Genomic DNA, 15,060 nt, shown 5'->3' on the forward strand with positions numbered 1-15,060 from the left:
CTGCACAACTATGCTCCATTCATGATCAATTGCCTTAAAGCCATGTAAAGGCTGGACAGCTAAAATAAATGGCAGAGCTACCATTACAAGAATGCATATAAGCATTGTTGTTACCACAATAGTCTGTTTTTTATTTTCTTTCCATTACCTCAAAAAGATATTTAGATACATTTTGGGTGCATTTTCTGGCTTTCTTTCCATTTTGACTTTTGGTTTTAAAATTTAGAAAGATTCATATATGACTGAAGAGTGGCTGAGCATAATTGTTCTAATAGAAACATGTTCCTTTCTATCTCTGACATCTATAAATTAAAGAAGCAGCTTTAGAGAGACAGAATGTGAATGTAAGGTGTGGAGACATGTATGTGCAGCCCTGCTTGTATGTGAATGGAAGGCGTGGAGACATTAATTTCCGACCTAATCCAGGACTATTCTATTGTTTCCTCATGCAGACACCACCCTGCTCCACCCTAGCGACAAACAATTATTAACGTGGAGGCTAATCACCACCCCAAAGATCGAAACTCACCACGAATTTGGTAATTGTGCAACAAATGTTATGAACTCCTTCAGAGACAGACTAGAGTAGTAGTCTCCAAGTTCAGTCCTGGAAGATTATCGTGACTACAGGTTTGCATCCTAACCAACTTTACTTTTAGTTGGACAACTAACTTAATTAAGTAAGGTGTTATTTCCCAGTCTGTGTGTTTACAAAAAAGGCAAAACTGGATTTCTAAATGTTCATTAGCAGGCTTTAATATATGTTACATGGAAATGCTTTAATGTTTCTTCTTTATTTTTAAGATTTTTGTCACCTTTATTGTGATTTTCATTCTAATTTTCCAGGTATCCTGGCCATTATTTACCAATGATGAGACTAGTGGGTCTGATACTCAAGAGGCTGCAGACTTTCACCGTTCTGTGTTGTGCTCATTTATCAAACTTAAAAAATAAGATTTATAAAATCTGGCGTACGCACATTTCTATGCAATTTATCCTTTATAAATCACAATCATCTTGTAAAAGTGTGTTTTTGAAAGCGCCTCAAGTCTTCTCCAAACAGCTCGGTCCTACACCTGTTCACCAGTCAGGCCCTTTTCCTTCATATCTGCTTTGGTCTCCCAAACTTTCTCCCCCCCTGTACTTCCATCCCCATCACTCTTTTGCCTACATATTCATTGTTTCTCCTCACCACATATCCACACCACTTCAATCTACTTTGTTGTACTTTCTTAGATATCTCTCCCACTTTTGTTGTACCTCTGACCATCTCATTGCTTAGTCAGTCCTTTTTTAACTCCCCACATCCATCTCAACATTCTCATTTCTGCTACATCTAATGTCTTCTACTGCGCCGCCTGTACTGCTCATGTCTCAGCTCCACACATGACTGCTGTCTTGCTGGACACTTACTGGACAAAAACCTGATCTTTAACCTTCACCTTAATTCTTCAGCCCCACAATACTCTGATACCTTCTTCCAAATGTTCCATCCATACTTCACTCTATAGCAAAACATGATCTGAAATCATATTTTTGTTTTAAATTTAAACTCTTTTCAGATTGCATCAAAAAGTATGTTTTTTAAGGACAACTTCTTTAAATAAACCTAAAAATGATTAGGAAAGAAATGTAACCCTCCCTTCAATATCCAAATATGAATGAATCATTGTGACCTGAATTCTGAAGGCAACTTTTGTTTCATTGGCACACTGCAGAGTTGTTAGCTTTTTTTAAGAAATGCATTCACACCCAGGGTTGAAATATTTGTGAACTTTCTCATATGTTTAAAAGTGAAAGAAAGCTGTGGTGCAAAATAAAATGTTAAAAATGTTCCTGTATTTTGAGATGTGAATATTACTTATAGCAATACTACATCAATCCATGCACTGACATCATACCAAGCAGAATTGCAGGGTGTCTGAGCCTACCCATGTAACAAAAGATGGACAACAGGATGCCAGTCCACTGTTGGGTGCACTAACACTCATAAAATGAATGGCAGAAAGGAAATTGAAAGACAACACAGCTTGCTATACTCGGAGGTATCTCTTGTTACATGTGATTTAAAGAAAGGTGGTAGGTAGGTAAAACTAGACATGACAACTAAATTGTTCCTGTGCTGAGATCAAGCTGGCTTAATTTCATATTTTGGTAAGGAAATATTTAGGTTTAGTCTAATAAGCTTACTTTTTTTATCATTTTATCATCTGTTTGGTGGATGAAACATCAGGAGGTAACTGTATGTCAAGGTTTGGTAGCTTTTCAAAAATGGCAAATAAAGAATGAGAGTTATTGATATTCTGTAATTCTCATTAATTCCTTCCATAATATCAGTCTAGTTCATTATTTCAGCTATGTGTTCATCTCATCAAGTGCTTATATGAAAATAGCTTTAGAAAATTAATTGTATTTTTTCCATATTTATCTGCAGGGTAATAATAATAATAATAATTGTTCACATTTATATAGTGTATTTCTCACTACTCAAAGCGCTCTCCACGCAGGGTACCCTATATAAAACGAAGGTTCTATTGTGCTCACTTTTTGGGAAGAAAAAAGAGATAACCCTTGACAAACTATGCTTTAAATCAATGAAGACTTTGGTCTTAGAGATTTTGGTTTTGTCCATTTTGGGAGATGAACATCTGAAGTGGAACTCTGTTAGCAGCTGTTATTTTACTTTTTATACCATCATCCCGAGGTATCCTGTATTTCCGGAACCCGAGGGGATTTAATTAAAGTAAATGCAAGCATACACAAGCATGAATAGCATTAAAAGAGCTCAGAAAGAAACATGTAAGACACCTAAAACTTCATCTAAGTCTAAACAGACCTCAAGCTCAAGTTCAAGACTGACTAGTAACAGATCGCATGTTATCTTCTCATCCATGGCTACTGTTTAACATCATTCCCTGGCTTTACTCTATCAGGACTGTTTAAGATCATATTCTACATTTATTTTATTTGGACTATACTGTCAATAGATCTCTCTACTTTAATCCTTGTACACCACTGCTGAGCAGCTTGTTTTCTTTTGGAAGTGCTCAGTCTCTAGGTATGTCAGGGGACTAGGACTTCAGGAAGTGTGGTGTAGCCTCACGTGTGGAGGCAAAACGGGAGGGTGGGGGATTTGGTGGGAGTAAGAAACAGAGCAAGCTATTTCTAATCTATCTTTTCAACCCTTACAATTGTAAGTGCCAATGCAACAATAGGTTTCATAGCAATAACTCCTGGAAAAAATGGAAATTAAGGTCAAAGCTATATTATGTAATAATGTACTATCTTAATCTAAGACTATAAAATGTCAACAAAAGTTCAGAAGCAATATCTCTATGTCCAAACCGTGAACTTTGTGAGCTGGAATGTCAAAGGTCTCAATCATGAATTAAAGATAAAGAAAGTATTCTCTCACCTAACAGATCTAAACAACAAGATAATATTTTTACAGTAGACCCACTTATTACAACAATAACAACATGTATGATGTAGCTCAAAATGCTTTACAAGATCAAGACAGAAAAATATAAAAATAAGATTAGGCAATGCTAAGTAACTATGAGTAAGGTAAGGTCCGATGGCCTGGAGGACAGAAAAAACAAACAAACAAAAAAAACCTCCAGACGGCTGGAGAAAAAAAAAAAAAAACTAAATCTGCAGGGGTTCTGATACCATGAGACTGCCCAGCCCCCACTGGGCATTCTACCTAATATAAATGATCTAAATCAGTCCTCATGGTTTTCAGGCTTCACGTGGAAGAATTAGATGATAATGGACATGTGGACATCTGGCCTTCCATCCATCAATGTAGGGCATGCATGGTGTGTTGATCAGGTGGTGGTGGCACAGATCGCCACCACAGAAAACCGAAGAAACAACAGCAGAGAAAGTAGGGGTTAGTACAGATCGCGTAGCCATGATAAAAATGATAATTAAATGTATATACAGAATATCAGGGTTGCACTAAAATGAAGCTATAAAAAAGCCATATTAAAACAATGTGTTTTTAGCAGTTTTTTAAAGTGCTTCACCATATTATAATGGAATTACAGTATAAGCAGACACTCATTTGAAGATCTAAGGTTAAGATTTGGAGTGTAAGGTGAGAGGCATTCCGAAATATAGGAGGAGTGAAATTATTTATGGCTTTGTAAACCATAAGCAGCATTTTAAAGTCAATTCTAAATGGCACAGGTAACCAGTGTAGTGACATCAAAACTGGAGAGATGTGCTCAGATTTTCTTTTCCTAGTTAAGATTCTAGCAGCTGTCATGCTGCAGTAGTTGCAGTCGATTGATGTATTTTTTCGGTAGTCCAGAGAGGAGTGCATTACAGTAATCTGTATGCTAATTCATTATAATAACTATTTATGGTGGCTCTAAAATCCGTACTAACTCCTAATCTCTCTTCTGTTTCTTTTGCCAGTTTTCTGTGGTGGCGACCTGCGCCAACAACCACCTAATCAAAGCACCATGATGTTCATACATTGATGGATTAAAAGACAGAAGTCTACATGACCATCATCATCAAGTCCTTCCATGAGAGCCCTAAATACAAAGAGGACTGTTTCATTTATGTTGGGTAGAATGCCCAGAGGGGGCTGGGCAGTCTCATGGTCTGGAACCCCTGCAGATTTTATTTTTTTCTCTCCAGCCATCTGGAGTTTTTTTTTTGTTTTTTCTGTCCTCCCTGGCCATCAGACCTTACTCTTATTCTATGTTAATTAGCGTTGTCTTATTTTAATTCTTACATTTCATGATTATAGGAATTAAGGCATGTATTAAACATGAGAACACGGTGACACAGTGATAGTGACGAGCTGGTGCCCGGTCCAGAGATTGTTCATGCCACACGCAAGATGCTTGCTGCACTGTGCGCGACCTTCAAGGAAACTTGCAGCAGTACTGTCCTTCCTTATCTTTCTCCAAATATCCAATCGCCACACAATCAGCTCTTTAATGGATGTTAAGCCATCTGTAATCTGAGAATGCTGATTCTTCAAAACTTTTAAGGAACACTGAAATATCTTTGTAGTACATGTTTAATTATTCTATTCATCTATCCTTCCAGTGTCACGCCAGCCCCAGCAAGAATACAGCGCAAGGCAGGAGCAATCCGTGAATGGAGTGCCAGCTCCTTGCTAGCGCTGCGACACCGTGTCCTCACATGTTTAATTATTAACAATATAGATTATTTAAATGATATTAAAGTTTTATCTGTACAGTATAATATAATAAACATATTTTGTTGCATTTCATCTTAAAAATGGTATCGTCATCATATGTAAATACGTGCTTTATAAAGTGGCTCAAGTTGTGCAATATTATAACTGTATTGCAAGTTTACAGTGAGGTAATTGTAATTATAAGTACAAACAGTTCTACAAGAAGCACTTGACGGACTGATTGATTACGTTTATGGTTCTTGGGATGAAACTGTTTCTGAACTGCGAGGTCAGTACAGGAAAGGCTTTGAAGCGTTTGTCACATGAGAGCAGTTCAAAGAGGCAGCATAGCTGAGGCAGTGTGTGCTTGATGCTGTATACCGATAATTCTCTTTCCGATCAGCTGCTGTAGAGCTGTGATTCCACACTCAGATACAGTGATATATATACTATGAGTGGTGCAGTGAGAGTACTATGGAAAAAGATGACCCGCTGTGGCAACCCCTAACGGGAGCAGCTGAAAAAAGAAGAAGAAGGTGCAGTGAGAATAACAACGCTAAGGCAGCTATGGTATTTGGAATAGTTTGGCTATTCTGTGGACCATTATATTGTTACAGGTTAATTTCAATCAGATGCCTTAAACTAATAAACAATATGCGGTTAATTTCAGTGAATATGATAAAGCCGCGTCAGGGATGTGGATCTAAAAAAGAAAGGGAAACCACACTGGAACAAAAGCACTGCTTTGATGCTGGGTGCTGCCAGTTTGCAAAACTGAGCGGAGAACTTGCGTACGCCAGGTTTTGAGCTACCGTGAAAATGTGCGTGGCTTTACGCCAAGTTTAATTTTTATACATCACGATTGAAGCATGGAAGCGGGAGTATGCAAGTATGCAACATTTTTCTGTGTACGCACCATTTATACATGAGGCCCCTGGATAGGGCTCTTGCCACAGGTGTTATAACATCTAACACTGCAAAAACAATTGCACAGTTTTTAACTTATTAGACCCTTGGAGATTTCTAAATCCAAACTCAAGAACATATTCCTTCTTCTCACCAGTACATGACTGTTACTCAAGAACTGATTATTTCTTTATAGATAAATTTTTGCCCACGATTAAATCTTGTAAGTTCGATGCTATTGTTATCTGAGACGATGCCCCTTTGATCATGGCGCCCTTAAATCATTAGGCCCCACATACTCATCTCACAGCTGGTGTCTTAACACAGTTTTATTAGCTGACAAGAACTCTACAGACAACTGTACAGAGTTTATATCCAAGCAAAGTTGTTTTTTTTAGAGACAAATACATCGTCAAAGGTCTCTGCAGGAATACTCTGTGAAACTCTGAAGGCATTATTAAGAGGACAAATTATTTCATATCTTTCCCACAAAAATAAATTGTAAACCAAGAAGGCATCAGTGTTAATCAGTGAAATTACCAGAACTGATCAAAAATGAAACACGTTATAGGAAAAGACAGGCTTTGCATTCAGAACTCAACCTCTTGACAACAAAAGAAATGGAACAACTCATTTTTATATCGCAGCATCATTACTATGAACACAGAGAGAAGGCTAATAATCATAGTTAACAAAAACAGAAGCAGGAATTTGAAAAGCAATACCATTAATTATCAACACAGATGGAGGCAAAATCATTAACCATAAAAATATAATGCACACATTTAGAGATTACTATATGTCCTTATATCCTACTCAGTGTAAAGAAGACGACACAAGCTAATACGTTTTTCGGTGCATTACAAATACCACAGGTAGATTCTCTCAGTGTACAGGAATTGGATAAACCTCTGACACTCTCAGAATGATTAGATGCTATTAACTTACTTAACAGTGGGAAAGCAGCAGGCCCTGATGGCTACCCTGCCGGATTTTATAAATATTTTTCAATTAAGTTAGCTCCCCTTTTATTATCAACATTTACAGAAGCCAGAGACAATAAAATTTTACCAAGCATTAATTACCGTCTTTCTTAAGAAAAATAAGTACTCATTACAATGTGCATCACACAGACCAATCTCACTTATGAATAATGATGATACTCTCTAAAGGGTTGAGAAAGTGCTTCCTTAGGTAATATCACAAGACCAAACCGGATTTATTAAAGGCAGACATTTAGCTTCCAATCTTCAACACCTATTTAATGTAATATATTCACCCATAAAGCCTAAGATCCCAGGGATCTTATTATCACTGGATGCAGAAAAAGCATTTGATATGGTTGAATGGGACTACCTATTCACTACATTGCACAAGTTTAGGTTTGTCATATGTGCATGGATCAAACTACTGTATACCAGTCCAGAAGCTTCAGTTTGTATTAACAACATAGTTTCAGACTACTTCAAATTAGAAGATGGTACTAGACAAGGATGCCCTGTCACCCTGCTATTTGCAATCGCCATTCAGCCATTGACAATTCACTTTCAAAATGCTTTTGAGACAAAGGGATTTATCAGATAAGGACTTGAAGAGAAAATATCACTATATGCAGATGATATGGTACCATAAATATATCTGATCCAAAAAATACCGTGCCTGCAGTCCTAACAGCACTATCAGAATTTCAAAATATATCAGGACTAAAGGTTATTTTGAATAAAAGTGTGCTCTTTCCAGTGAACACCTTCCCTTTATCATCGCATATCAGTTTAAATACCTAGGGGTAAACATCACAAGCAAATACATCAGTTTGGAAAAACTTTTGCAAGACTTGCATAGATGGTCTACCCTCCATCTCACTTTAGCAGGGAGAATTAACACTGTCAAAATGAATATCCTTCCTACGCTTCCTTTTCTATTTCAAAGCCTCCCCATATACATTGACAAATCATTTTTTAAGTTACGTTCAATCATAACCTCATTTATTTGGAATTCAAAACATTCACGTATCCAAAGGGTTGTTTGTTGCTTGTATGAAATGTAACTTGCTTTTAATAAATTCAATAAAATAGAAAATAATTAATAAATCAATGAAGACAATAAACATATACATATTTCTTTGAAATCTTTACAAATGCTTTAAAACACAGCTTAAATTAGACAACTGGAAAAAGTCATTTTGTATTTAAAATTATATTAACATAAAAATATATAGCATCAAGTTGTTATTCTGGACCTGTTGTTGTTTACCTGTGTGACTGCTTTGCAGAATTCCACTGTTAGGGCTAGAAGCCACATGACTTTACAAACTGTAATACAGTATATTTGTCTTCACAATTATTCTTTTGTTGTACTCAATCTGTACGTTTTAATGACCTAAATAAAAGCTGCTGAGATTTTCATCTGACACCAAGTTAGGTGGATATGCAGATAATATGGAATATGTGGGACTTGGACAGCATGCAAACTTGTGGCAATGAAATTGAATGTAAGTAAATGTAAAGTATTACATATAGGAAGTAAAAATATTAGATACGAATACACAATGAGAGGACTGAAAATTGTAAGTACACCTTATGAGAAGGATTCAGGAGGCGGACTCATCACAATCAACTGCCAGAAGCCATTAAGAAGGATAACGCACTGTACACATTGTGCTATATAATGTAACATTCTAAGTCCAAGGTTACGCTGATGCTGTATAACACACTGGTGAGGACTCATCTGGAGTATTGTGTGCAGTTTTGGTCTCCAGGCTAAAAAAAGGACATAGCAGCAGTGGAGAAAGTCCCGAGGAAAGTGACTAGCTGATTCAAGTGGTACAGAGGAGGTAAGTAAAACAGGGGGGTTTAAGTAAAAGAAGATTAAGATGAGGAATGAATGAAGTGTTTTTAAAACTATGACGGGAATTAGAACAGTGGATCGAGACTATTATTTTCAAATGAGTTCATCAAGAACACAGGGACACAGTTGAAAGCTTGTTAAGGGTAAATTTTGCACAAACATTATGAAGTTTTTCTTTATACAGAGAACCATATACAAATAGAATTAGTTACCAAGTAGTATTTTTAACAGTAGGACTTTAGAGATGTTCAGAACTTGACTTCATGTTATTTTGGAAGTATTAAACTGGTGATCTTTGTTGGGCCGAATGGCCTGTTCTAGTCTAGATTTTCCTAATGTTCTAATTTGTAATTCTGTTTGGAACACCATTCTAAAACTGTAAATGCACTTCATGACACTATAAAAACTGAACTGTCATATAATTGCAATATTTATTTTATTTCAAAATAAAAAGCACAGAGGTTGCAAAAATATGTAATTAACAATAATGATACAAAAAATCATAAAAAATAAATACCTCATAAAGAGTGTAAAGAGGTACAAAGTAGTAAGGGTACTCCAGTTTTACATGGAGGGTGACTACATGCAAACCACTCTGTAATAAATTCATTCATGCAAATCAGCATTACAAAAGTCACCAGCACAGAGGTAAATGCATAATATAATTGCCTTTGAATATTAGTTAAAAAAATACTTGTAGTCTTTTACACATTAAGGGGAGGTCATAACTGTACATTTGTCTTCTGAAAAATGAAAAAAAAAACAAGTGCATATGCAAAAGACTGCACAAAAGGTTCATCACTTAAAAGTTAAAAGGTAATGTTCTCCTTTCCTTTTCAACCTGTAAACCAAAACATTGCCTAAAACAATTGTTTTAAAAAATGCACAACAGAAAACATTTTATAACTCACCAAGACAAAAACATAAACTATTATGTCATGCAAGTAAAAATTTCACTGTACTCCATACACATGACAATAACGTTTACATCTGAAATGTGTTAATGCTAATTTTAAATATTTATTATTTAAATATCAATTTAAAAATCCCAGTAGTTGGTTCAATATTATATGGTGTGTAGTAACCTTTATGTCAGTTTTAATTAATGGAGTACAGATAAATTTCTGCACGAAAACTATGTACAATGTTTCATTTAGAATAAAAACTACTAATATAGTATAAAGCTATATATACTGAATCAAATTTTTAAAAAAGACCACTATTGGCTTTTTCATTCATATGTGAAATATTGCACAACTTACAAAAACAAAAGTTTTACATTTTACATAACATTTAAAAGCGCCAAGTTCCAGAGAAAAAAACAATACAAACTAACTTGTCATTGCTGCACATAAAAGGGAAAAATACCAATATCTCATCCCACACCTTGAAAAAATCTCAGCTGGCAGATATTCCACCAGGAAATGAGAATGGAGTTACTATTGTTTTACCAACTCATTTATTTATTATGCATCTATTTTTATATTTACCAATTTATTATTTTTTGGGGAATATCTCAAAAGGTGTGATTCAAAATTAAAAAAGGAGTGAAGCAAAAAAAAAAAACACCAAAGAAAAGAAAGTCAAAACCTTGAATGGTTACTAACCAGTCTAACCATCGCTGATTTATATATTGTATGACCCAATCATTTATTGTGCTCACATGTTGGCATCACTTCATTTTCCAGGATAAGATGAACTGTTCCCAAATATTTTCCGAGATGATCTCCCTAGAAAAATGTGCTTCCCGCCCTTACAGCACAGCAAACTGGTGTTAATGAAGTGAATATAATTGTGCATTTAATTTAAAACCTGTTAAGATTTTGGATTTTACTTATAAAATGTATAAAACAGCAAAAAAAAAAAACCTCATCTTAATGCATTTTACTTAGAAACTGATTTCTAACATTTTAAAAAGCTTTGGGTTAGGGCACCAATGCCTCAATACCAACCAGAAATATGAATCCAAATTGCTATTGAATTCATAATGTTTCAGATATCACATTCTTTACAGCCTACACCAAGCTTATTAAAGTTTAACCTGCTGAAACAGGGCCCTTAACAAATACTGTGCACAGTTTGGGTTAATTGTATTGAAACATTCATATAAATGCTAATTACAGTTCAATGCAACTTATATCCCCAATTAGTTCAACAATACACAATCATTTCTTGACTGTGACATTGACTTTCAGCTTTCATGACAGATTTTTTTGAAAGATGCCTAGCCCAGAGCAATACTTTGCTTCTCATTACAAAAAAAGTAAACCTGAAACAGTAGGGCAAAATGTCTTCCTAAGTATTTTTCTGACTAAAAGGGGAATCCTTCTCATTTTACATTCTTTAGGTTTTCGGTCATGCTGATTATTTCATGATTAAAGCCTGTCACTCCAGCCAACTTGCTAGGACCAGAAACCACTGTTTTTTCCTTTACAACTATATTCTTAGTTTGGACACTGGCTGGGTCCCCACCAATCCTCATACTCTGTAAAACAGGAATGGATTCTGTTCTTTTTTCCACTCTTACAACATTCTGAGAGCTTGGAACTGCACTCATATGCAAAGTTGACTGGTCTAAACCTATACCGTTACTCTGCACGCTGGCACCTGTCAATACTTTCTGCTCAGTTATCAGCACATTTTTAGAACCCTGAATTTCACCCAGGCGCAAAGTACCTTGCTCTAATCCAGCTACTCCTCCCTGTATGCGATTACCATATCTGTCCACAAGCACTAAATTCTGGGCAACAGGAATTTCACTCATACGTAAAGTACCTGAATCAATTCCTACTACACCACTCTGAATAACTGGTGTTGCGATCACTCGTTTGTCTGTAAGTAGTACATTTTGTGTAAGTGGACTTTCAGCCACCCTCACAGATCCATGAAGACCAGTAACAATGGCTTGGCCCCTATCTGCAATCAGCACATTTGGCTGTATCTGGGGCTCAACAATGTATCGAGTGGCTTGAATGACTGGGGTAGTGGCATAGTACATGGTTTGAGGGACATATGATGATGATGTATCTGAAACTAGTACATTTTTTTGCAAGTTTACAGCAGATTGTGAAAGAGCAGACTGTGAAACACCAGATTGTGAAACAGTAGACTGTGAAACAGCAGGCTGTGAAACAGCAGATTTAGATGTAGTAGTACTATACTTCTCCGTAACAGACACGTCCTGTTGGACAATGGGAGGAGGAACTTGGCTTTTCACCTGAACAGTAGATATTTTCTGATTTGACATTAAACCACCACTCTGCTTTGCTGGTAAAGATACCACAGACCTTTGCTCAACATTAACTGCTAAGTCTTTGTAAGTAGCTTCAGAAGTTTCATTGACAGTGCAGATGCCTGCAAGTGTTTTAAATTTGGGACCCAAACTGTTGAAAAAGTTGTCATCCAAACTTTCATCTATATCTCTGCAAATGTCAACAGCAGAAATGACAGAGGCTTTGTCTTCTTCGGTGCTAAACTTAAATATCCTGTCTTCTGGCTCTTCTGAATAATTGTTTGCCTTCTGTAAAAGAATAATAAAATTATAAATATGCACAAACACACAAATATATATACATACATCTAAATAAATGCCAAAATGTATTCTCAGTACTATTAATATTACAGCAAAATTGAAATCTACACTGCTTAAATATATAACATATTTTTATAAAGGTTGTCACAGCACAAACAAAAGTACTGTATGAATGTAGGTTTTAGTTAATTCATCGCAATCTTGTGCTTTTTTTATCTAATTATATTAAATAACACACTTGCCTTCATTCTAAAATACACAGAACTAGTAATTAAAAAATTAATAGTTAAGATCATGCATACAAAAACCATAAACCTCTCTGTATATTTGCAATGAATATATAAAGCAACAAGTATGGACGAATGGTCATAAATTTATAAATATTTTCATATACACAAAAAAAAGCATTACCTCCATGTAGTAGGTTTTTAACATGTGATCAGGGAGAGCCACAATATCAAATTCATCTCCCTGCTCCATGAATGCGCCACCTACAACAAGGTCTTCTCTTCTGTTCATCATGTCCATTGACCCTTCTCTTTGTTGAAAATATACTGATCCACCAGGCTGATGCATCACCTGTCCTTCAATGATATTTACTGCATTGACTGCATTCATTGCTCCAGCTGCTCCTACCACATTAGCATCCATTAGTAAACGGTCTTTCTTTTCTGACCATGTGCTCACAAACCCCTCGTTGTGGAGTAATTTATTAAAGTCCTATGTTAAAATAAAAACAGGAATATAAACAAATGAATAAACCATCTGCCCAACATAGTTCAGAACAAAATCTAATGTAGATAATATTAAACACACACAATACCTACATCTTATTTACAAATATGATCCTGTGGTAATATTCAAATAAAATAAAACTCTTCTTGCAGCCACTTGTAAATGGCACCCAGTGTATAATCATGTGTTGTCAATTGAAATCAACAAGAAATAAAAGCAGCTGTATGCATTTTAGTGGCAATGCATACCTGCTTTGTTCTTCTTTGATTTATTCATGCTTCTGGCATTTGGTGGTTTGGTAGATCTAACACAAAGTCACAAATGCCATTTGTTACATAATGTATGATGTAAGTAGAACACTACTGTCAAGGCTTTGGTCATTTAATCACCAAAGAAATAATGCTTATTGGGAGTGGAAACTTTAGGCTTAGAAGCAGAAATAAACTTGGAATTTAAATTGAAAGATTTGTGTATTTCAGAAAAAACACCAAGCATTTAGGAATGAAATGAAACTCAGTACTTGAGAAACCAAAGAAGAAAGGACTGAAAGAGAACAAAATATTTTAAAGAGAACAAAACTAAAGCAAAGTGTTTCATTTTTATGTTCTGGTTTACAACTTCTCAATTTGTAAATTCAGGTTCTCACTTTGTTTAGATGCTTTGATGCTGAAAGTTATACTGATTTTGCACCTTGAGTCTGTTGCTTATTTGTAGACATTTAGAAATGAAAATAGAAATGTAATGAATGAGCGGATATCCCACAAGCCAACCAACCCAGACAGCAAAGTGCATCATCCACTCTTACATGTAACCTGACCTAAGCATTTTAATCATAAAGTTCAAAAACATGCAGGTTAACTGGCCACCAATCATCTGATACGGTTGCCCTGTTTACTTTAAGAGACAAAAGGGCAGTTTTCACTAACCATTGTGCTAGTCTACTCTTTCTTGGAAGAGGGAACTGCAGCCTTTCTTTATTTCGAAACGCTGCTGCTATAATAATGACAACACAGTTTAGATAATTTCAACTGTACTTCTGAGAAGTAACTACCAATGTAAACACAGACATGATATCTTTCTGTACTGAGTAGAATGTAGTTTTAATACACATACAGTAGGGTAAAGTATTTGCTCTGACAGGACATCTGTTTAAGAAGAAGTATCTTATAATTAGGCATGAACAGGGGATAATGTAAGCATTAACTGGAGCAGGTAGGATATGCTCCTTTACATAATATAATGGTATTAGCCAATCTTTTATATTGTGGGGTTAGGGTTAGGTGATATAATGATATCAACCAACACTTCTATGTTTCAAGGTTAGAGTTAAATGGTACAACAGTATTAGCTGACATTTGTATCTTGAGAATGACAAATGTCTGAACTGCTTCTGCAATCCATCCATTCAAAACTGTAGCACTCAGTGTCTCTTGTTAAAAGTCAAATTTATCTAAGTTTAGGATGTTTAATGCCGCACCAAGTAACCAAAAGACAAACAGTTTTCCTCATTTTACACATCTTCATTTGTTTCAGTGAAACTCCTATATCCTCATCAAGAAAACAACTATACATACATACACTGGGATCTCATTGTGTGTTTGTAATGCCACAATAATAGTGTAAACCAAATCTTGTACAATGTAGTGTGAAACATTGCATGTTTATGTGTGGCAGGGTGGAGTGGGTGGAAAAGAGTTTCAGGAGCAATTTGTAACAGCAAGTATCAGCAAGTGAAAGGGAAGCTCTACAAGGCGGTAAGTAAGACCAGCTATGTTATATGGGCTGGAGACGTAGGCACTGACCAAAAAACAGGAGACAGAGCTGGAGGTGGCAGAATTAAAGGTGTTATGATTTGTTTTGACTGTGAAGAAGATTG

General features: G+C 35.7%; 1 protein-coding gene across 1 annotated transcript in view; it reads right to left on the reverse strand.

The window, feature by feature from the left end:
* Positions 1-9,545: 9,545 nt before the first annotated feature.
* LOC120530292 (desmoglein-2-like) overlaps positions 9,546-15,060 on the reverse strand; it is a 37,909-nt gene continuing 32,394 nt past the window's right edge. The window contains exons 13-14 of the mRNA XM_039754661.1: positions 12,861-13,169; positions 9,546-12,437 (exon numbers count right to left, since the gene is read on the reverse strand). Of these exons, the coding sequence (XP_039610595.1) occupies positions 11,247-12,437; positions 12,861-13,169 (1,500 nt within the window). The 3' untranslated portion in view covers positions 9,546-11,246. The remainder of the gene's footprint in view (positions 12,438-12,860; positions 13,170-15,060) is intronic.

This window comes from Polypterus senegalus, chromosome 5, assembly GCF_016835505.1.
Source record: "Polypterus senegalus isolate Bchr_013 chromosome 5, ASM1683550v1, whole genome shotgun sequence".
Lineage (NCBI taxonomy): Eukaryota > Metazoa > Chordata > Cladistia > Polypteriformes > Polypteridae > Polypterus > Polypterus senegalus.